General features: G+C 43.8%; 2 protein-coding genes and 2 pseudogenes across 2 annotated transcripts in view; 3 read left to right on the forward strand and 1 right to left on the reverse strand.

Moving 5' to 3' along the window:
- The window catches only part of Cyp3a23-3a1 (cytochrome P450, family 3, subfamily a, polypeptide 23-polypeptide 1), a 28782-nt gene extending 21622 nt beyond the window's left edge, over window positions 1-7160 (reverse strand). The window contains exons 1-3 of the mRNA NM_013105.2: window positions 7011-7160; window positions 4965-5058; window positions 2349-2401 (exon numbers count right to left, since the gene is read on the reverse strand). Coding sequence (NP_037237.2) covers window positions 2349-2401; window positions 4965-5058; window positions 7011-7081 — 218 coding nt within the window. The 5' untranslated portion in view covers window positions 7082-7160. The remainder of the gene's footprint in view (window positions 1-2348; window positions 2402-4964; window positions 5059-7010) is intronic.
- LOC108352421 (60S ribosomal protein L29 pseudogene) lies at window positions 10-524 on the forward strand (annotated as a pseudogene).
- A 1108-nt stretch (window positions 7161-8268) lies between the features above and the next one.
- Dppa4l1 (developmental pluripotency associated 4 like 1) lies at window positions 8269-9214 on the forward strand (annotated as a pseudogene).
- Window positions 9215-15222: 6008 nt separating this feature from the next.
- LOC148002189 (serine/arginine-rich splicing factor 3-like) lies at window positions 15223-15927 on the forward strand. The gene has a single exon (XM_087579656.1). It carries the CDS (start codon window positions 15343-15345, stop codon window positions 15835-15837), a length of 495 nt encoding a protein of 164 aa, XP_087435782.1. The 5' UTR covers window positions 15223-15342; the 3' UTR covers window positions 15838-15927.
- Window positions 15928-22246: the final 6319 nt, after the last annotated feature.

The following is a 22246-nucleotide window of genomic DNA, read 5'->3' on the forward strand; positions in this document are numbered from 1 at the left end:
TGGCTTACCATGGCCAAATCCAAGAACCACACCACACACAAAACCGGTCCCGCAAATGGCACAGAAATGGCATCAAGAAACCTCGGTCACAAAGATACGAATCTCTCAAGGGGGTTGACCCCAAGTTCCTGAGGAACATGCGCTTTGCCAAGAAGCACAACAAGAAAGGCCTGAAGAAGATGCAGGCTGACAATGCAAAGGCCGTGAGTGCACGGGCAGAGGCCACCAAGGCCCTCGTGAAGCCTCAGGCCATCAAGCTCAAGATGCCAAAGGGCTCCAGCTGCAAACTTAGCCGTCTGGTTTTCATCGCTTGCCCCAAGCTTGGGAAGAAGATTCGAAGCTATGCGGCCAAGGGTCAGAGGCTCTGCCAACCAAAGCCCAAGGTTCAAACCAAGGCAGAGGCCAAAGCTGCAGCTAAGGCCCAGGCTTCAGCTCCAGCCCAGGCTCCCAAGGGTGCCCAGGCCCCTGTGAAGGCTCCATAGAAAAGGCGCCTGCCAGTGTGAAGACAGACGACTGCTGTGACACACCCACCTACACACTATTTGCAGATGACCAGTGTCCTATGCTATTTTTACAAATAAACTTGAGACAAGGAAAAAAAATAAATACGGAAGTAAAAATTAGTAATTAAATCTTTACAAGAAAATATTAATGTTAAATATTTTAAAGTATAAATAATAAATCTTTAAAATAAAAATTTAGATTTAAACATTATTCTACCCAGGTGCTAGTTTCAGACAACTTTTAATCCCAACACACAGAAGGCAGAGGCAGATGGATCTCTGTGAGATTAAGGCCAGTCTGATCTATAATGTGAAACCACAACAACCAGGGCTACACACAGAGAAACCCTAACTTGAAAATTAAACAAAAATTTTAATCTTAAGAATAATAAAGGGCTGGAGAGATGACTCAGCGGTTAAGAGCACCCGACTGCTCTTCCAGAGGTCCTGAGTTCAATTTCCAGCAACCACATGGTGGCTCACAACCATCTGTAAAGAGATCCGATGCCCTCTTCTGGTGTATCTGAAGACAGCTACAGTGTACTTACATATAATAAATGAATAAATCTTTTTATAAAAAAAGAATAATAAAATATGCCAACATCTGGTGTTGAAATGCAGCTCAGCGTCTGGAAGCCTGCCTAGAGTACAGACCCTAAATTTACACAGAATTTAACTGAGACGCCTGTGTCTACTTCTCCAAGGATCAGGTAGTCTAGAAGACTGGACTGGAAAAACATGAGGGCCAGGAAGCAGAGGGCAGAGCTACACAGGCTGTCTTCTGTACTCTTGTATTCACAGCAGCTGGGATCCACCTCACATGCCCTGAGCATGATTGTCAACGTTCCAGCTGAAGGTTTAAGGTCCTGACCCTGCCTGAGTATTTGCTCACAGCTACTTCCTAGAGTGGGGAAGCAAAATGGCCCAAAAAAGTACGTAATGATGTCAGCTCAGTCCCTGGGATCTATGTGGTGGAAAGAGAGAACTGACTGTCACAAGCTGTGATCTGATACACACTTTTACCAAAACCCTTGGCAGGGGCTGAGGAAATGGCTCAGTAGATCAAGGCACCTGTACCAAGCCTGATTACCTGAGTTCGGTCTCCTAGAAGTAGAGAACTAAATTCCACAGGTTATCCTCTGACTGACACATATGCACCAGGATGCATGTCCCCATTCCAGGAAAAAAAAAGTTGATTTAAAATACAATATGGACAACAACTAAGTCTCTATAAGAGCAGAGAAAGATTTTTAAATGCTAAGCATGAATCTTTTACCAAGCCCTTAGCTAGATCCTCAACCCCAACCCCGTACTGTCAAAGGACATACTAAGTTAACAATGAGGTGAAAGAATGTGGTCTTCTGTAAGGAAATGGGCCAGTGTGGCAAAGAGATGTAACAAGATATTTGTCAGAGCAGAACAGAGGAAACTGAAACAATGCATCGCATATCTGGGAAAGGATGTTTCATAGGAGAAAACAAATTAGAAGATGACACTGGATAAAACAAGAGGCCTGGGGAGTTCCCAGGGGCCCCACCTTTTCAGAGGATAGAGGAGGGGTGAGAGGGAAGGAGCAGGAACTGTGTGGGGGCATGGAGGGGGCAGTGACTGGGTTGTGAAGTGAATAAATAATAAAAAAAAACAACTCCATGGAACATCAAACCTGTCAAAAAGCCACAGTCTGCAATGTTCTCGAATCACTTAGACATTTGAACCCTGGCACTTAATGACATACAGTATCACCTTTACACACAGAGGTGGATGGCTTCAATTCATTGTCCTTTCACAAGTGGAGTGCCTCATCCTAAAGAGGGTCAACTCAATGGAACTTTCCAGAATACTCACCCCCATATTTTTCCATACTTTTTATGGCACTCCACATCGAATTTCCATAAACCCTGAGAAGAGAAATGGCATGAAATTCATTGCTGTCCTGTATGTATCAACCCTTTTGTAGCCAGAGCACCAAAACCCTCAGATCCCATGAAGTCAGGTTTATTGTCTCTGAAACACACACACACACACACACACACACACACACACACACACACACACACACACAAACTCTCATTGAAAAATTTTGAGACAGAATGAGAGAGAAGGACATGTGACACCTTCCGGTGGCCTCTGCATGCCAATTCACAGACACAGATATGTACATAGGCATAACATACACACCACACACACACACACACACACACACACACATATTAAAAATGATGATGATGATAATTATATTAAATAGAATTGTTTTCAAATAATATGCACAGAGCCTGTAGAAAGAAAATCCTGAGCAGAGAGCAGCACAAACTTTGCCACTCGCCTCTGGGTGTGAGCTTGGGAATGTATGTGTAGGGGACTGACAATGGACCAGGTACCAAAGCAGGAAAATCACAATCAGTCCACCTGGACTTAGAGCCTACATGCCACATTACATTCTCATTACTTGATTTTCTAATATTTTTTAAATCATCCTTTCCCTAGTGGCTTCACTTTTAACAAACTTTTAAAATAAATTTTAAAAAAAGATATAAGTAAGGATCTATCTGAGACAACCATCATCCTGTCTCAGATAATCTCACTCACTACTCAGACTCACACATAAGATTGCTGCCTTTAAAGGAAGAGAGGCAGGGTTGGGGATTTAGCTCAGTGGTAGAGCACTTGCCTAGCAAGCGCAAGGCCCTGGGTTCGGTCCCCAGCTCCGAAAAAAAAAAAAAAAAAGAAAAGGAAGAGAGGCAGCTGTAGGTACATATCAGCATTTACAGTAGAGCAGTTTGCCTAGCATATATAAGGTTTCACAGTTAAGAGCATTGGCTGGGCTGGAGAGATGGCTCAGAGGTTAAGAGCACGGACTGCTCTTCCAGAGGACCTGAGTTCAATTCCCAGCAACCACATGGTGGCTCACGACCATCTGTAATGGAATCTGATGCCCTCTTCTGGTGTGTCTGAGGACAGTGTACTCACATACATAAAATAAATAAATCTTTAAGAGAGAGAGAGAGAGAGAGAGAGAGAGAGAGAGAGAGAGAGAGAGAGAGAGCGCATTGGCTAACCTTACAGAGGATCCAAGTTCCATTCCCAGAACCCACTTCCTACATCTCATACTCATCTCTAACTCTAGCTCCAGGAAATCTGTGACCCTCTTCTACCTCCATAACTACTGCACTCACACGCGCGCGCGCACACACACACACACACACACACACACACAACCTTGTACACATAAAATCTTTCTAAATGAATCAATCCCTAACCAGGACCCCAGTACCTAAAGGAAGAGAGAAAGTAAATGCCCTAGTTCTGAGGACCCAAATATTCCATAATAGTGTAAGCAGAGTCTAGCACCATACAAAAACATCCTGGGTTCAAAGATTAAGCAGAGAACTCAAGTATATGAAAACCCTCCCAAAGGTGTGGACTGAGGGGCCCACGTTAAGTTGATGCTTCAGAAATGTTCAGCAAAAAGAACAAAAGCATCACTCACAGGAACTCACACAAAGACAATTTTAATCTAGTAAATACAGATTTGTGTCCTAGAATTTAGAACCTCTTCAAGATTTTCTCCAAACAACTATAGCAATGACTTCCTGGACTCTACAGTGAGATATAAAAACGAAACCAAAAAAAAAAAAAAAAAACTCTTCTATTACTGCTCACAAGGTCAGAGCACAATGTCCTCAGTATCAAGATTGAATGAGATCTGGGAACTTCACCTAAGGTTAATTTCAAAAAACTGATACTAGGGCCAGTGGCATGACTTTGAATGAAAAGACACTTGCCAACAAGCAGATAACCTGAGCTCTATCCCTAAGACTAAGATGTCAGCCTGAGCAGACTGACTCTCCCAAACTGTGCTCTGACCTCCACAGGCCTACTGTGGCATATACACACCCTCAACATAAATAAATAAATGGGGGGGGCGACAATGGCAGCTATGGAGATGCTTCAGTGGGAAAAGCATCCTGTGGAAACCAGAATTTGAGTCCCCAGGATCTATGTAAATACCTAGCAGGAGGTAATAGAACCAGATCACAAGAATCAGAGACAAGGAAACCTGAGAGCAAGCTGGTGACCTAAACTAGTCAAGTCAGAGAGCGCCAAGTCAAAATGAGAGACTCTGCCTTAAAAGATGAAGTGAATGGCAATCAGGAAGATACCTAGAGTCAACCTGTCTTCCACATACATACACATACACATGCATATGCCCCTGCACACACGTGTGGACACTCACACACATGCCAAAGCCTGGATACACTCTATAAAAACACATACAATCTTACTATTAAGTTTTAAGTTGGCAATAGAGACCCAGGGGACTCGCAAACATTGTCAAGAATCAAGAGGACACACAGTATGAGGGCCTGATGTCTCAGGGTTTCCTCATAAGGAGCATTTAATAGAACTAAGACATTATTGGCCACAAGCAGAAACCATTTGGAAAACTGAGCCAATACTCACCATATAGTAATTCAGCACAGTGCCAAAAAAAGGCAGAGGTTTGGGCCCAGGAATCCCCTGTTTCTTGAAAAGTCCATGTGTGCGGGTCCCAAATCTATAAAGGGAAAAAGAAAGACTTATGGCCACACACAGAGAGAAGACAGGAGACAAGCAAGACCATCATCAAACACTGAAACAAAGCAATAACTTGGCTGCCCCTCCAGTTCCCAGAGAGCTTTGGGAATGGTGAGGGGCCAGTGTGCATGCCATCCCATTGCTGGTATCTATGTCTGCTGAGTTCTCATGGAACTAGGGATAACTAGAACTAAGTTAAGTCAAACCTATTCTAAGTGTTATCAGTAAACTACTGGGGGATGTTTTTGTGCACTGTGTAGTCATTGCTGATTTCTGTGCCCACATATCTAGTTATAGATCTCTGGTTCAGACTTTGGTATTGTTGTTATTATGAAGCATCTCCTGAGTTAATATTTTGTAAAGCATTGTTCTCCACCATCTGATTGGTCAAATCAAGGGTAGAACAGCATATGCCTGGGCAAGAGAAAAAAGGTGGGACCTCTGTTCTCAGAGAGAGGGAGAGAGTCACAGGTGGGACCTGGGGACCTGGCAGTGAGGACACAATGACGAAGGAGGTGCCAGGGTAATGCTATAATGTCACGTAACAGGCCTTGTGCTTAGGAAGTAGGCTGAAAAGTGAGCCAGGCCAGCACAGTTATTCAGGTTAGAATAGCTCAGAATCTGTCCAGCTTAGTGCCTGAAGCTTTCAAAAAGTACAAAGTTCTCTGCGTTGTTATATAAACCAATGGTGGCATAGAAAACTCCTTACTGTTACAGTAAACCTCAAAAGAGGGAGTTGAAGAAGGGTTGGGGTTGGGGTGCCCAGCAGATCAGCACAGCATCAGTAGGACCTTTACTAAGAGTCAGTACCACTGGAACTATAGCTCAGAAATAAACAGTTTGCCTAGCATAGATAGACTCTGGCTTGATCCCCCATGCTGCCAAAACATTAAAATGCAAAATTCACTCTGTCATCGTTTCATTTTGGGCCTTGGAGATGACTCCACTGACTGCTAACGTTGATTATCTGAGTTTGGTCTTCAGGACCCACATGATAGGAGAAAAGTGACTCTGAAAAGTTGTCCCCTGACCTACACACACACACACACACACACACACACACACGCACGCACGCACGCACGCACGCACATTGTAGTACTGCCCCTAATGACAATAAATAAATAAAACCATGAAATTTTGAAAACTTTTTACAAGAATTAATTTCAACTTCTGCTTTCTGTTGAAGGAGGGTCTTTGTGCTCTGTGTATTCTGATGCTGGTTTCTGTGCCCTGAGACATGGAGATAGTCCAGACATGGGCAGTGTCTTCAGTATTGAAGAATCTCGGTATCAATGTGGTATAAAGAATGCTCCCCTATTATCCCTGATTAGTTAAATAAAGATTGGACAGAGGAGAAGAAGCTGTTGGCCACAAGGCAGGTGAGGGTCCAGAAGAAGAAGGGCCATGAGGAAAGTAGAGGAAGAACAAGGACACCACAAAAGCAGGCATGAGAAGGATTCACCAAGGGAGCTTACCATGAGGACACACACGGAACAGAGCAACCCAGGGAAAAAGTCACACTGCAAGTATTTGGGGACTATGGTTGAGAGAGCTTTGTGGGTAAGAATAGCTTAGAACCTGCCCCGTCATAGTCCTTAAAGCTTGCTAATAAACTTAATAGTCCTCTCTTTTAATTATTTAGGAGTTAGCCAGATTAGAAAACTGCCGCCTTTCAGTCCCATCCTAGCTTGCCTGTGGAAGGTGTCAGATCACCTTTAGCCATAGTTACAGATGACTGTGAGTTGCATGTGGATGTTGGGGTTCAAATAGTGATCCTCTGAAGAGCAGCCACTGGCCTTAAACACGGAGCCATCATCACTCCAGCCTGATTCTGGTACCAGTTTGAGCCACCCAATAATAAAAAAGTTCAGGTCTGAATATAACTTCAAACCCAAGAACCTGGTCGCAGGGGGAACTTCTGAAGTCACTCACCCGTAGAGGAGCACCAGGACGACTGCCAGGAGGACCCAGGTTTCCAGTGTGAGAGCTGAAAGCAGGTCCATCCCTGCAGGTCTGTCAGCAAATTACTCCTCTGTGTTGTCCCTCTAGCTGGGCCTCTGATGCTCTGCAGGGCTTCCTTTCTGCCCACACCGCTGCACTGAGGCCAGCCTGCAGTACTTATATGCTGGAAAGATGGGTGGCACCAGGGATCCAGCCAGTAGATGGATCACCTCTGCCTCACGTGGACTTTGGTACTCTCTTCCCCTAGACAGTTCATGAAGTTCATCTACAGCCTATTTTGACCTCCTTTGAGTTAACATTCTGGGTGGCGTCAGTGAACAACAGTGCCATATAAGTAAGACCAAAGTTTCTTAGTTTGTTTCTATCAGAAATTCAAGCAAATTCGATAATATAAAATAATCTCTCACCAAGGCTGACTTCATTCAAATCTTCATGAAATTAAGCCAAAACTGTGTCATCTGCACACCATTACAGAAGGACTTTCTCCTTCACTGAAAAATACTGGAGCTGCTCAAGGACCTATATCTCCACTGTAATGTCTAGGAATCAAGCACCAGTTCTCCAGAAGTGCAAAAGCCCACTCAACCCCTGAGGCAACTGTCCAGCACTCATGATGAGTGCTTCTTTGTGAAAAAAGAAAAAGAAACGCTAGGAGTAATGATAAGGATCAGTTGGTGGAGAGACATTCTGCTTAGCAGTCACAGAACTCTGGCTCTATCCCCAGTGTACTATCATAAGTAATAGACTTCTGCAATCCTGCACTTACAGAGCAGAGGCAGGGGCATCAGAAGTTCAAAGACAAAGTTCAAAGCAACATAGAGTGTTTGAGACAAGCCTGGGATATGGAAGACACAGACTCAAAAGAAATATTCCTCTACTATATCTATCCACCAAAATTCAACACCTGCCACCCTTTGGTGCCAGTGAGAAAGAGACAGGGCCTGACACTCATTGCTGCCTAATGAGAGAAGGAGGAATTGTACTCAGTTGTGAACCCACTGGTGACCCGCAGGCTTCCAAACTCACAGTCACGCACCTGGCACTAGATAATGTCCTTAGGACATGAAACAAGTCGTGAATGTGGGAAGAAGATTTGCAGGGAAGAACTGAGGTTTACGGGGGTGGGATAAGAGGGGGGTGAAATTCATTCCACACAGAGAGAGGTGGGGGAACTGAGATACAGAGAGCCACAGTCAAACATCAGGGAAGCTCTAAGACTCCTGTGGAAGGGAAGCTAGGAGAACTTTCTTTCGGAGGTCTCATCTAAATTCAAGATGGAGCCGTCTGGAAGCAAGAAGGGGCGTGCAGAGGAGCCAAGGGAAGAAGTGGAATGCCAGATGTCTAGCCAACCGAGCACGTCTTCTGCAAAGACTAAAGCAACGGGGAAGAAACAAAGAAAGTCAGAGAAAGATGACGGTTGTAAACCAGAGGAGAAAAGTGCACAAGATCCTGAGACTCCAGGGCACACTCGTAGGAAGGTACCTGTTCCTCCTTTTCCACAGCATCTGCCCCCCGTGAACCTGATTCACCGAGACGTTTTGCGGGCCTGGTGCCAGGAGATGAAGCTGAGCAGCAAAGGCCAGAAATTAGATGCTTATAAACGACTCCTTGCAAGGGCTTTCCCAGATCAAATGCCCGAGTTGAAGAATGTTCCTGACTCAGCCAAAGAGGCCAGGTTGAAGATGCCTCGGAAAAAAATGAAGACGGAACCTGGGGAAGAGTCTCAGGTGACAGTTCCCCTGGAGATCGTCACTGTACCAGAGGAGCAGATACCTGCTCTCGTTGATCCTCCTGTGCTCTATGAGGAAGTCAGCACCACGGTGGTAACTACATCTGCCTCAGAGGCAGTGTTGGCATCTTGGGCCAGAATAGCAGCCAATGCTAAGAAGTTGGAGGCAGTGCCTTCCAATGCAACATCGGAGACCTATGGGGAAATGTGGTGTGTGGTGCATGGGACAAGCCTTCCCGCAACCTCAAGTGGTTGGGTTCGACTACAGTTCCATGCTGGATAAGCCTGGGTACCTGATAAGAAAGGGAAAGCGATTGCCCTCTTCCTGCTTCCGGCCTGCACATTTCCGCCCCCACACCTGGAGGATAACATGCTGTGCCCCAAGTGTGTTCATAGGAACAAGGTCTTAACTAAGAGCCTTGAAGGATAAAGGACGGATCTCTTAAGGTTGGACAGGCTACTGGCATCACTCACTCTTGTGGCGTGATCGGCAGAACTGCAGCTGACACTGAGACTGATGGAAACCCACACCTTTGAAGGTGCCCATCTCACCCAGGAGTGATGGGATATTGTAAGTTAGTTGATGCTTAAGTACAAGCAGTTTAGACAGAGCCAGGGAGGCCACCAAAAGGTCCTCTGCTCATTGTGATGACTGAACACTGGGAGTGGCCTCTTACTCTTGTGTGAAAATAAAGTGTTCTATGTGTTTGCTGCAGGTAAAAAAAAAAAAAAAGACTCCTGCGGAAGAGCAGGGTTTAGGACTGAGCAAGTGGGAGATGTCAAGGACACCACAAGAAGACCAACAAGAGTCAACTAACCGTAGGGCTCACAGAGAATGATCAAGACAGCATGCAAGGTCTGACCCAGGCCCCTTACAGATTTGTAACAGATGTGCTGCTTGGTCTTCATGTGGGTTTCCCAACGATTGCAGCAGGAACTGTCTCTGACTCTGTTGCCTGCCATTGGACCCCCTTCCCCTAACTAGCCTGCCCGGTTAGACCTAGGTGGGAGAGGATACACCTAGTCCTGCTGAGATCCAATATCTCAGAGCAGGGCTTCACCTTCTCTGAGGAGAAGGGGAGGAGATACTGTGAGAAGGATTTGTGAGGTTTTGACTGGGAGGAGAGGATAAGGGGATAGCTGTGACCAAAATTATTATTTTCAAAAATTAAGTAGAAAAAAAAAAAAACAACAACAAAATCCCTAAGCCCAACCAGGATCCATGGGCTCCTGAGTGCAGGAGGGAGTACTAAAAAAGAAGATGGACTTGAGAAACATCAAACAACCAACACTGTGTAATTGAGGTCTAAAAATTCATTGATTTCTCAACTGGAACCCCTGATTGCCAATATTTACTGTTCTGAGCACTTTGCCCACACTAGCTGATATCATTCGCTCTACAACCCTATGAGAAATAGCTCTGTCGTGGGTAAACATGCCCCCAATGATAACTGATTCAATCAAAATTACATAATAAATCCCTAATACAACCAGGATCCAAGAGATCATGTAGCTCTAAAATTCAAGATCTCCATCATTTTGGTTTTAATTATTAATTAAAATAAAATTAGATCATCCCCCCTCATCTCCTCCCTCCCATTTCCCCCATGCCCCTACTCCCTCTCAAATTCGCCTCTTTTTGATTAGTATTTTTGTTCCACATATATACATATAAATATATAACTGCAACCTGCTGAGTCCATATAGTTTGCCTTAAATGTTTTCTGGGTTAACACTTGGTGTGGGCAGTCAGTCAATTAAGGGACTCATCCCTAGGAAAGATTGAGTTTCCATCTCTCAGCAGTCAGTAATTGCCTGGAGTTCTTCATCTAAATGAAGGGTCTTGTGAGATTTCCCTGCCCTCCTTCGTATGTATATTCGAGATTTCATTGTACAGATCTTGTTGACATTTAATGGGTCTGGCTCCCCCCTCATTTCTGGGAAATACCATGTGGGTAACAGAATTCCAAGTTCTCTGTCTCTTAAAATCTTACTGCTCCTCTTCCTGAGTGTTCCCTGAGACTTAGTCGTGGGGGTTGTGTTGTAGATGTCAAGGTCTCACCTTTAACAGACTCACCTTCACCTGATGCCATACAGGATTAATGGGGGAAACAGCACCTCGCTCCAATTCGGATGCTCCCCAATAAGCATCCAGCCCTTGCCCTTCTAAGGAGGGACAAGGTAATGGTGGCCAGCAAGCTGACAATGAGGGCTGGGGAAGGTGAGACAAGAATTCAATGTTGCTCTTCTTGCCCTAAAGGATAGCCCTACTGTTGATTTTATAGCAAAGAAAACTGACAAGGATTTCCACATGATGGTTACTTTCCAATCCTTCCAAGAGATTCTTTAGGTTAGCTCGTCATTGATACACTCACGGCAGGTCATAGCTTATAAGTGCCTTTACACTCTCTTTGTGGCCCGCATGGGAAGTCCCTGAGATATGTAAGCTATTGTCCCCATGTTGGAGTTGAAGCCAAGGCTCAGCAGTGAGTGTCATTGTCTACTCTTGTAAAGGACCTGGGTTCAATTCCCAGTCCGCTTCTAGTGGCTCACAGGGTCTTTAACTCCAGCTCCTGACCATGTGTAGCTGAATAGCGCAGTGTACTTTCCAGCAAGACCCCCATACACATAAAGATTCCTTCTTAAATCTCTAATGCCCATGTTAGAGAAGTGGGGGGCTTAGAGCCAAGGGATGAACTAGTAATAGTAGCAAACAAAAGCCAGTGACAGGGGTCACAAGAGGACATTCCATGACAACCTCGATTCAACCCAAACTCAGAATTCCTAGCACAGGAAACAATGTGGATATCAGCTGTAACACTAACCATGAAAGAAAAAGTTATAGGCTCTCAAGGTAGCTCAGAGAACAAAGTCACCTGTCTCCAAACATGACAAGCTGAGTTTAATCCCCAGCATCTATGTGATGGAACAGAAGAATGACTTCACAGGCTGCCTCTGGTCTCTTCAGCCCACACACATATACACTCACACATAAAAACTCATGCTCCTTGATGTCATGAAACTTGCTCTATGGACCAGGCTGGCCTGAAACTTGTAGAGAGCTACCTACCTCTGCCTTCTGAGTGCTGGTATTAAAAGCATGTACCCAGGAATGTGGGTGAAGGGAGCATGGGGGTTCAGGATAGGGTGTGGGGAGAGAAGAGAGAAAGCCAGAGGGCCAGGAAAGGGAATGGAAACCTGCAGCTGCTGGGGGTGAGGGGTTGGAGCATCTCTAGGGGATGGCAGAGAGTTGAAACAGAGAAGGACCTCAGGAATCAATGTGGATGACCTTAGCTGAGAAGCATAGCAATGGGTATATGGGACCTGATGAGGCCACCTCCTGTAGTCAGGGAGGACCCCCAGTGGAGGGATAAGGACACCAACCCACCCACAAAGCTTTGACCCAAAATTTGGCCTGTCTACAAGAAATTCAGGGACAAGGATAAAACAGAGACCAAGGAGATGGGCGAACAATAACCGGCCCAACTTCAGAACCATCCCAGGGACAAGCATCAACCCCTGACACTGTTACTCTGCTAAGCTTGCAGACAGGAGTCCAGCATAACTGCCCTCTGAGAGGTTCCACCCAGCAGCTTGCTCAGATGAATGCACAGATTCACTGGAAACACTTGATGCAGCTCAGGGCCTCTTAGTGGGAAACTGGGGAAATGATTGAGGGCCCCCTCAGGGGATAGGAACTCCACAGGAAGACCAACAGAGTCAACTAACCTGGACCCTTGGGGACTCTCACTGAACCACCAAACTAAGAGCATAGATGGGCTGGACCTAGCCCCCCCCCCCAAACATGTACATATGTAACAAATGTGCAGCTCAGGCTTCATATGGAACCCCAACAACTGGAGCGAGGGTTGTCCCTAAAGCTGTTGCCTGTCTGTTGTGAGTAGTTTTATAAGCATTCCCTGCTTTTGCCCAGGAACTCTTGCCCAGGCTCTGTTCTCTCCTGGCACTCTTTTGTTCGGCGTTGCCCTGGAATCTGTCAGAACCAGCCCCACTCCTGGCTTCCTTTTCTACCCACCTTTGCTCCTGGAGGGGTCGAGTTACAAAGCCCCTCCCAAGACTTGAATCCGTGGATAAAAGACATACACACACGCACATAGCTCCTTTGCCTTTAGAACCTGCTCTGGGCACAATTGCTGAGTGCAGATACCTCCTGTCTGGAAAAGCACGCCCTTATAAATTTATGATCTCCATCTCTCCCTCTGCTCTAAACTTAGTAGCTTGCATCAGCTAGCTGCTACCAACATCATTGGTCCCCACTCGTAGCAGAGGCCACAAACCCTAGCTGCGCCAAGACCTTACATGACTACTCTACTATCTACTCATTCCAAAGCAAGACAGAAAAACCCCTATCTCTTTCCCTGCGTCTCCTTTTCCTCTTAGTACCCAGAAGTCCCACCTGTACCTTACTTCCAGCAAATAGCCCCCAGCCTTCTTTATTGACAAGTCAAGAACCAATTGGGTAACAAGATCTTAGAGACAGGAATTCCCGTTACACTTGTCTGTAGAAACTGCTCCCCTAACTGGTCTGCATTGTCTGGCCTCAGTGGGAGAATAGCACCTAGCCCTGCAGAGACTTAATGTACCAGGGTTGGGGGAGAGGCAGGAGGGCGTCCACCCTCTCAGAAATGAAGAGGAATAGGCAAGTGACTGTGGTAGGGGACCAAGAGGGGGCAGCAAACAGGATGTAAAGGAAATACATAAATTAATTAATGAGGGGGACAAAAAAGTGAGTACCACTATCACCACCAGAGGTTCATAGCTACTTTGTAACCCTAGTTCCAGTGGATCCCTTTTCTGGCCTCTGCAGGCATGGCACAGAAACACACACACACACACACACACACACACACACACACATACACAAAATGAGTCTTGAAAAAAAGAAAAAGTCGTGTCTTCCCAGAAGTCTGGAAATAAATATGATAGAGAAGAACTATTTCTGTAAAGAAACATTAAACTATTAGATTTCATGAACCTAACAAAAATATTCTACAAAAATATAAAGAAAACATTATCTTTCTTTTTTAACATTTCTTCAGAATGTTATAAAAGCATAATTTATTTCATCATTTCAACATTTTCTGGCCCACTCCATCTTCTCCTATTACCACACCCCTCTCAACTTCATATATGTACACTTACACATACACATATGCATACACATGCCAAGTCCATTTAGCACTGTTTGTGTGTATATCAGTTTAGCAATGACCACTTATATGTTGACAACTCACAGCACACAAGCCACATGTACCCAGAGTCACTCTGAATACAGCCCAACACAAAACCGTAAATAAATTTAAAACATTTTAAGCTCAGGGGTTGGTAGAAAGATCCAAATTTCTTGTAACTCAATGTATCTATTGCATGAGTTTTGTAAATGACAACACTTTGTCACAAGGTCAAACAGTCAACTTTTTGACAATTTGAACATTAGCATCCAACTTTTTCCTCTGAACCTATCCCACTGCAAAACTTTACAAAAATAGCACATTATTTCAGAACAGAGTCCCTCAGTTGACTTTTTGCTGGTGACACTTGTCTTCCTTTCACAAGGCCCACTTGTGCATCTTGGAGTAATCAGGAGGTGTAGTGGCTATTCCTGGTTGTCAACTTGACTGTATCTGGAATGAACTACAATCCAGGATTGAAAGGCTCACCTATAATCCTGATCTTGAGACTGGAAGAAGCAAGTTTCTGACCTAGATCTTGGCATGGAGATCTTGAGGCATAGTGGCTATAAATCCCATGAGAGACAAAGCAAGTCTCAGATCCAGGAGTGGTGGTACATACTTTAACCTGGGACAGACCTTCAGCTGGAGACCTACATAAAAACGTTGGAAAGGAAGAGTCTCTCTTCTTCACCTGCCTGCCTTGTAGGACTGAGCTACTGCTAGATCCTTGGACTTCCATTCACATCTGCTGCTAACCATTGTTGGGGAGTTGGACTACAGTCATCAACAAATTCCCTTACTATATAGAGACTGCCCATATGTTCTGTGACTCTAGAGAACCCTGACTAATACAGAAGTTGGTGCCAAGAGTGGGGTGTTCCTGTAACAACCTGACCATGTTTTGGGGAGGACTGTGTAAGGACTTTGGAACTTTGGGCCAGAAGAGCCATTGGGTGTTAAGAGCTCTGTGGGATGTTCTTAGGAGCTTGGAAGATAATGTTGAGAACAGTGCAGAAGATTGAGGCCTGGCTTGTGAAACTTCAGAGGGAAGATTAAAGACACTTGTCAGGGCCATGTTGTTTTGATTGTGAAGACTGTGGTTTTTGTTAGCTGGGGCTGAAGCATCAGGTGTGATTAATAAGATACCAGAGGGGCTGGGGATTTAGCTCAGTGGTAGAGCGCTTACCTAGGAAGCGCAAGGCCCTGGGTTCGGTCCCCAGCTCCGAAAAAAAAGAACCAAAAAAAAAAAAAAAAAACAGGCCATTTCGTGGACGCCGCGGGAGAGAGAGCATCTTTGGAAGCAGTGCCAGAGGGAACCGGGTGGGCCTGTCGGAGCGTTAGGATTTGAGCTTGGGCCTTTTGAATCTAGGATCTCGAAATGCATCGTGATTCCTGTCCCTTGGACTGTAAGGTTTATGTAGGTAATCTTGGAAACAATGGGAACAAGACTGAATTAGAACGGGCTTTTGGCTATTATGGACCACTCCGAAGTGTGTGGGTTGCTCGAAACCCTCCTGGCTTTGCTTTCGTCGAATTTGAGGATCCCCGAGATGCTGCTGATGCTGTCCGAGAGCTAGATGGAAGAACACTATGTGGCTGCCGTGTAAGAGTGGAACTGTCGAATGGTGAAAAGAGAAGTCGGAATCGTGGCCCACCTCCCTCTTGGGGTCGTCGTCCTCGAGATGATTACCGCAGGAGGAGTCCTCCACCTCGGCGCAGATCCCCAAGAAGGAGAAGCTTTTCGCGAAGCCGGAGCAGGTCTCTTTCTAGAGATAGGAGAAGAGAAAGGTCTCTGTCTCGTGAGAGAAATCACAAGCCGTCTCGATCCTTCTCTAGGTCTCGTAGCCGATCTAGGTCAAATGAAAGGAAATAGAAGACCAGTTGGCAAAAGTGGTGTACAGGAAATAACTTCATTTGACAGGAGTATGTACAGGAAATTAAAGTTTTGTTTGAGACTTCATAAGCTTGGTGCATTTTTAAGATGTTTTAGCTGTTCAAATTTGTTTTGTCTCTTGGAACAGTGACACACAAAACGATGTAATTCTCTATGGTTTCAAATGGATCATATGAGGCATGTGATATTAAGAATTGTTACTTTACAATGTTCCCTTAAGCGAGATTGAATTTTCTTTGAATTTTAGTTTTTCATAGACTGAAATAAACCTAGATCCTGCCCAGTTTGAAGTGATGTACTGATGACGTCAAGCACCTAGCGGAAATGGACTAAAGCTGTAGTTCCCCTAGTGGCTGAGACACAGTGTGGCACTGTGGGTGAAATGGTGAGCAGCCTTTAAAGGCTGCTGTGAACACAACCAACAGATAAAGGGTAGGAACCACACTCTGAAGGTTTTCACAGTGGTTCCTTCCTGGTTGCTGTATGGGGATGCAGAGCTGTCTAACATCTTTATTTGGAAATGTAAAACTAAGATACCAGTGTCCTATCAGTTTAAGGGTACATTGTAGAGCTGAACTCAGTTACTGTGCAAGATTTTTTTTCATGCTGTCATTTGTAATATGTTTGTGAGAATCCTTGGGATTAAAGTTTTGGTTACAAATTGTTGTTTAACTTGAAAAAAAAAAAAACAAAAACAAAAACAAGATACCAGAACTATTAGAGCAAACCTTGCATTACGGCTACTATTGATGCTGGTTAGCTGGTGCTAAGAAATTAGTGGTAAGCAAGAAGAAACCAGCATCATTGAGGTGAAATCCTCTGGGGGGGGGGGTGTTTTTTGAGAGTTGTGTTTCAGAGATAACTAAGGTTGTACCTCATGCTGTGGCTGGACTTTGTAGTGTGTAAGAGTCATTCGGGTGGTACTGGTTTTGAAGGCATGAAGGAGTCATGAAGAGCCGATGAGGCACTGTTGAGAGGCCATGGAAGGACATTGGTGAAGGTGCAACCTCAGTTGCAATTGATGGCCCAGCACTGAAGGGGTCATGCAAAGAAGTTGAGGTTTGGCACAATGAAGAGAGCCTACAGGAGGCTATTGGTGAAGCCTAGTTGCAGCAGAAGACAGCAGTGTTTTGGAGATGCCAGTACCATGAGATGACCACCAAGAACAGCAGCAGCAGTGGAGAACAGGCATCTAGAGCCTAGAAAACAAGCTGTGTGCTACAAAGATTAGAGCTGGAGAAGTGACCCAAGCCCTTGGAGAAACTTAGAAGATCGTGAGTGGAACCTAGACATTGGATGGTTAGAGTTTGATTTTGTTTTTGGTTGTGACTGTGCCATGATAGTTTTCCCTCTTGAAGGAAGAAAGCAATTTAGTGGAGCCCACAGTTAAAAGACTTTGAATTGAAAAAAAGACTGAATTTTAAAAAGGATTTGGTATTTTTAAAGGGATTGAAATTTTAAAATGTAAGAATTTGTAAAGACTGTGGGACTTTTAAAGTTTTTTAGATGATGGGGATGACTAAGAAAGTAAGGTTTGAGGCTTAATAGTGATGTGTTTGTATGTCAAGTGGACAAGGGGTCAATTGTACTGGCTGGTTTTGCGTGTCAACTTGACACAAGCTGAAATTATCACAGAGAAAGAGGCCTCACTTGAAGAAATGCTTCCATGAGATCCAGCTGTAAAGCATTTTCTCAATTAGTGATCAAGATGGGAGGGCCCAGCCCATTGTGGGTGGTGCCATCCCTGGACTGGTGGTCTTGGGTTCTATAAAAAAGCAAGCTGAGCAAGCCAGGGGAAGCAAGCCAGTAAGTAACATCCCTCCATGGCCTCTGCATCAACTCCCGCTTTCTGACCTGTTTGAGTTCCAGTCCTGACTTCCTTTGATGATAAACAGCAGTGTGGAAGTGTGAGCTGAATAAACCCTTTCCTCTCCTACTTGCTTCTTGGTCATGATGTTTTGTGCAGGAATAGAAACTAAGACAGGGGGCAAAGTTTGAAGATAACTGAAGAAAATAAATATTTGTTGGACCTCCCCATTGAACTCAATGAATGTCAATAGTACCAAGGGGAGGGGAAATGAGTGTATGCAAAGGTTCATTTTCCAGGATCAAGTGAGTTCACCTGTTAGAGCTCTACAACATTAACTGAGACAAGGGCTTCCTCGATCACAGAATGAATCTGCTGCTAAATGCCAGTAAGCATACTTGTTTTGTGTATTGGCTTTAAATTACATTTCTCGTGTATTGGAAGAGCATGCCACACTGTAGATGAGGAGGTCAGAGGACAATGTTGAGGACCTAGTTCTTGATCTACAGGGACACAATTAAAATCCTTAGGTATGGCAGGAAGTATCTTTACTCTCAGAGGCACTACCTCACCCTTTGTTTGTTTGTTTGGTTGCTTGATTGATTGATTGATTGATTGATTGATTGATTGATTGGGTTGAGTTGGGATAGTTTGTTTTGGTTTGGTTTGGTTTGGTTTTTCTAGACATGGTTTCTTTGTGTAACCCTGGCTGTCCTAGAATGCTCTGGGTAGACAAGGCTGACCTCAAACTCAAAGACCCTCTTTCCTCTGCCTCCAGAGCACTGGGATTTAAGACATGTAGCACAAAAGGCTGTACTCCCACCCTATTTAATGGGATAAAATTATGCTATAATCTACCTATCCTGATGAACTTTAACTGTCAATTTGGCACAGCCTAGAAACACCAGAGAAAGGAATACAAGTAAAGGGACTGTCCACAACACATCAGTCTGCAGACATGTCTTGTGGGAATTGTCTTGATTATTAAATAATGGAGTAGGGTCCAACCAGTTTAGGGAAGCCTCCTTCCCTAAGCACACAGTCATGTGCTACATAACAAAACCAACTAAATATAAGCATGAGCACTCCAACAAGAAACAAGCAGCACCCTCTGTGGTTTCTGCTTGAAATTCCTGCTTCAGCTGCTGCCCTGACTTCCTTCAGTGATGAGCTGTATCTTACTAATGGAAACAAAAGCCATGTTTCCCTTTAATTTGGTCGGATTGTTCTATCACTGGAACAGAAAGACAACCAGAAGGATAGCCCAGAATAATGAGCTGATTATGTATTCCAACCTCCACTGGAACTTGTGGTCCTCTTACCTTCACCTATCAGATGCTGGGATTATCAGCCTATGGTAGCACAACAAACTTACACCCCTTTTGCATCTAGTAGTAAAGGATATCTAAGGGAGCAAGTGGCTATGGTGCCTGCCATCCAATCTGATCTTTTTCCCAGGGATTCTGCTAGCCTAGATCAGCTCCTGGTACCCTAGCCTTATCTCAGACTTCTCCCTAGAATACTGAGGCTCTTCCATTTGCCCAACTAAGCTTTCACTTGCCCAGGACTTGGACACATCTGTCAGAGACCAAGCAGTAAGATGAGACCTGAACAAGACCAGCACAGAGACACTGATCCAGGGATTGGGGTACAAGCCTTTAAGCCCAGCACCAAGGAGGCAGAGGCAAATGGATTTCTGTGAGTTAGAAACCAGGTCTACATAGGGAGTTCTAGTACAGCCAGAGCTACATAATACAGAGATCCTGTCCAAAAACGTTGGTTGGGAGAAAGCAGTGAAAGCCACAGGGTATATAACCCACTGCAAGAACACCAAGAGCTTAGGGAAGGTAGAAAACATCTGAAGTGCCCTGAGAGTGTCAGGACTCACCAACATGTCCCTCCACATATGTGCTCAACCATAGAATACTAGAGCAGAAGATCAATAGAGAAGTCATTCCAAGGTGGTGAGACAACCCACTTTAATTATCACTGCTGTCTTGGTTCATTCTGTGTTGATGTCACAAGTTCATTGAGGCTGGTTACTTACTTATCAAGAATAGACAGGGTTAGTGACTGTTGCCAAGATGTTATAGTGATGGGGTGAGCGGGAAGGCACTCAGGAGTGCACAGAGGGAGAAGAGTCCAAAGGGAGAAGGAAGGAGACACCTGGGCGAAATGACACAGGGGGAGGGGGTGTTATAGGGGGCAGAAACTGAACTAGAAAGGATGAGGGATTATGGAGGGGGGAGTGGACATCTCTGCTTAATGACACAGAAGTTTACTCACTATGACTAATAAAAGAAAATGGTATTTGTTCCTCTTGAGCATGTAGGAGAATAAAAAAGAAAAGACAAGGAACCTGTTCTTCCTCTTGTAAAATAAACCTAAGGATAATAGGTATAGAAGAAAGTAAAGACTCCCAACTTAAAGGGATAGTAATTATATTCAACAAAATTATAGAAGAAAACTTCCCTAACCTAAAGAAAGAGATGCCCATAAACATAAAAGAAGCCTACAGAACTCCAAATAGATTGGACCAGAAAAGAAACTCCTCCTGTCACATAATAGTCAAAACACAAAATGCACAAAACAAAGAAAGAATATTAAAAGAAATAAGGGGAAAAGGTCAAGTAACATATAAAGGCAGACCTATCAGAATCACACCAGACTTCTCACCAGAGACTATGAAAGCCAGAAGATCCTGGACTGATGTCATACAGACCCTAAGAGAACACATATGCCAGCCCAGGTTACTGTATCCTGCAAAACTCTCAATTAACATAGATGGAGAAACCAAGATATTCCATGACAAAACCAAATTTACACAATATTTTTTAACAAATCCAGCCCGACAAAGGATAATAAAGGGTAAAGCCAAACTTAAGGAGGCAAGCTACACCTACAAAAAGCAAGAAACTAATCATCTTGGCAGCAAAGCAAAGAGAAGAAAAGCACACAAACATAATCTCACATCCAAATAGGAATATGACAGTAGGCAATAATCACTATTCCTTAATATCTCTTAACATCAATGGACTCAATTCCCCAATAGAGAGATATAGATTAAAAAACTGGATACACAGTGAGGACCCTCCATTCTGCTGCCTACAGGAAACACACCTCAGAGACAAAGACAGACACTACCTCAGACTAAAAGGCTGGAAAACAATTTTCCAAGCAAATGCTCTGAAGAAGCAAGCTGGAGTAGCCATTCTAATATAGAATAAAATCGATTTTCAACCAAAAGTCATCAAAAAAGATAAGGAAGGACACATCATATTCAACAAAGGAAAAATCCACCCAGATGAACTCTCAATCCTAAATATCTATGCTCCAAATACAAGGGCACCTACATACATAAAAGGAACCTTACTAAAGCTCAAAACACACATTGCACCTCACACAATAATAGTGGGAGATTTCAACACCCCACTCTCATCAATGGACAGATCATGAAAACAGAAATTAAACAAAGATATAGACAGACTAAGAAAAGTCATGAACCAAATGGACTTAACAGATATTATAGAACATTCTATCATAAAACAAAAGGAAATATGTTCTTCACACCACCTCATGGTACTTTCTCCAAAATTGACCATATAATTGGTCATAAAACAAGCCTCAATAGATACAGAAAGATAGAAATAATCCTATGCGTCCTATCAGACCACCACTGGCTAAAGCTGGTCTTCAATAACAATAAGGGAAGAACGCCCACATATACGTGGAAGTTGAACAATGCTCTACTCAATTTCAAGGAAGAAATAAAGAAAGAAATTAAAGACTTCTTAGAACTTAATGAAAATGAAGGTACAACATACCCAAACTTATGGGACACAATGAAAGCTGTGCTAAGAGGAAAACTCATAGTGCTGAGTGCCTGCAGAAAGAAACAGGAGAGAGCATATATCACAGCACACCTAAAAGCTCTAGAACAAAAAGAAGCAAATACACCCAGTTTGATAATCAAACTCAGAGCTGAAATCAACCAAGTAGAAAAAAAAAAGGACCATAGAAAGAATCAACAGAACCAAAAGTTGGTTCTTTGAGAAAATCAACAAGATAGATAAACACTTAGCCAGACTAACGAGAGGACACAGAGAGTGTGTCCAAATTAACAAAATCAGAAATGAAAAGGGAGACATAATTACAGAATCAGAGGAAATTCAAAAAATCATCGGATCCTACTACAAAAGCCTATATTCAACAAAATTTGAAAATCTGCAGGAAATGGACAATTTCCTAGACAGATACCAGGTACCAAAGTTAAATCAGGAACAGATAAACCAGTTAAACAACCCCATAACTCCTAAGGAAATAGAAGCAGTCATTAAAGGTCTCCCAACCAAAAAGAGCCCAGGTCCAGATGGGTTTAGTGCAGAATTCTATCAGACCATCATAGAAGACCTCATACCAATACTATCCAAACTATTCCACAAAATTGAAACAGATGAAGCACTACCCAATTCCTTCTATGAAGCCACAATTATTCTTATACCTAAACCACACAAAGACCCAACAAAGAAAGAGAACTTCAGACCAATTTCCCTTATGAATATCAACACAAAAATACTCAAT

The sequence above is a fragment of the Rattus norvegicus genome, chromosome 12, assembly GCF_021556685.1.
Source record: "Rattus norvegicus strain SHRSP/BbbUtx chromosome 12, alternate assembly SHRSP_T2T, whole genome shotgun sequence".
NCBI lineage: Eukaryota > Metazoa > Chordata > Mammalia > Rodentia > Muridae > Rattus > Rattus norvegicus.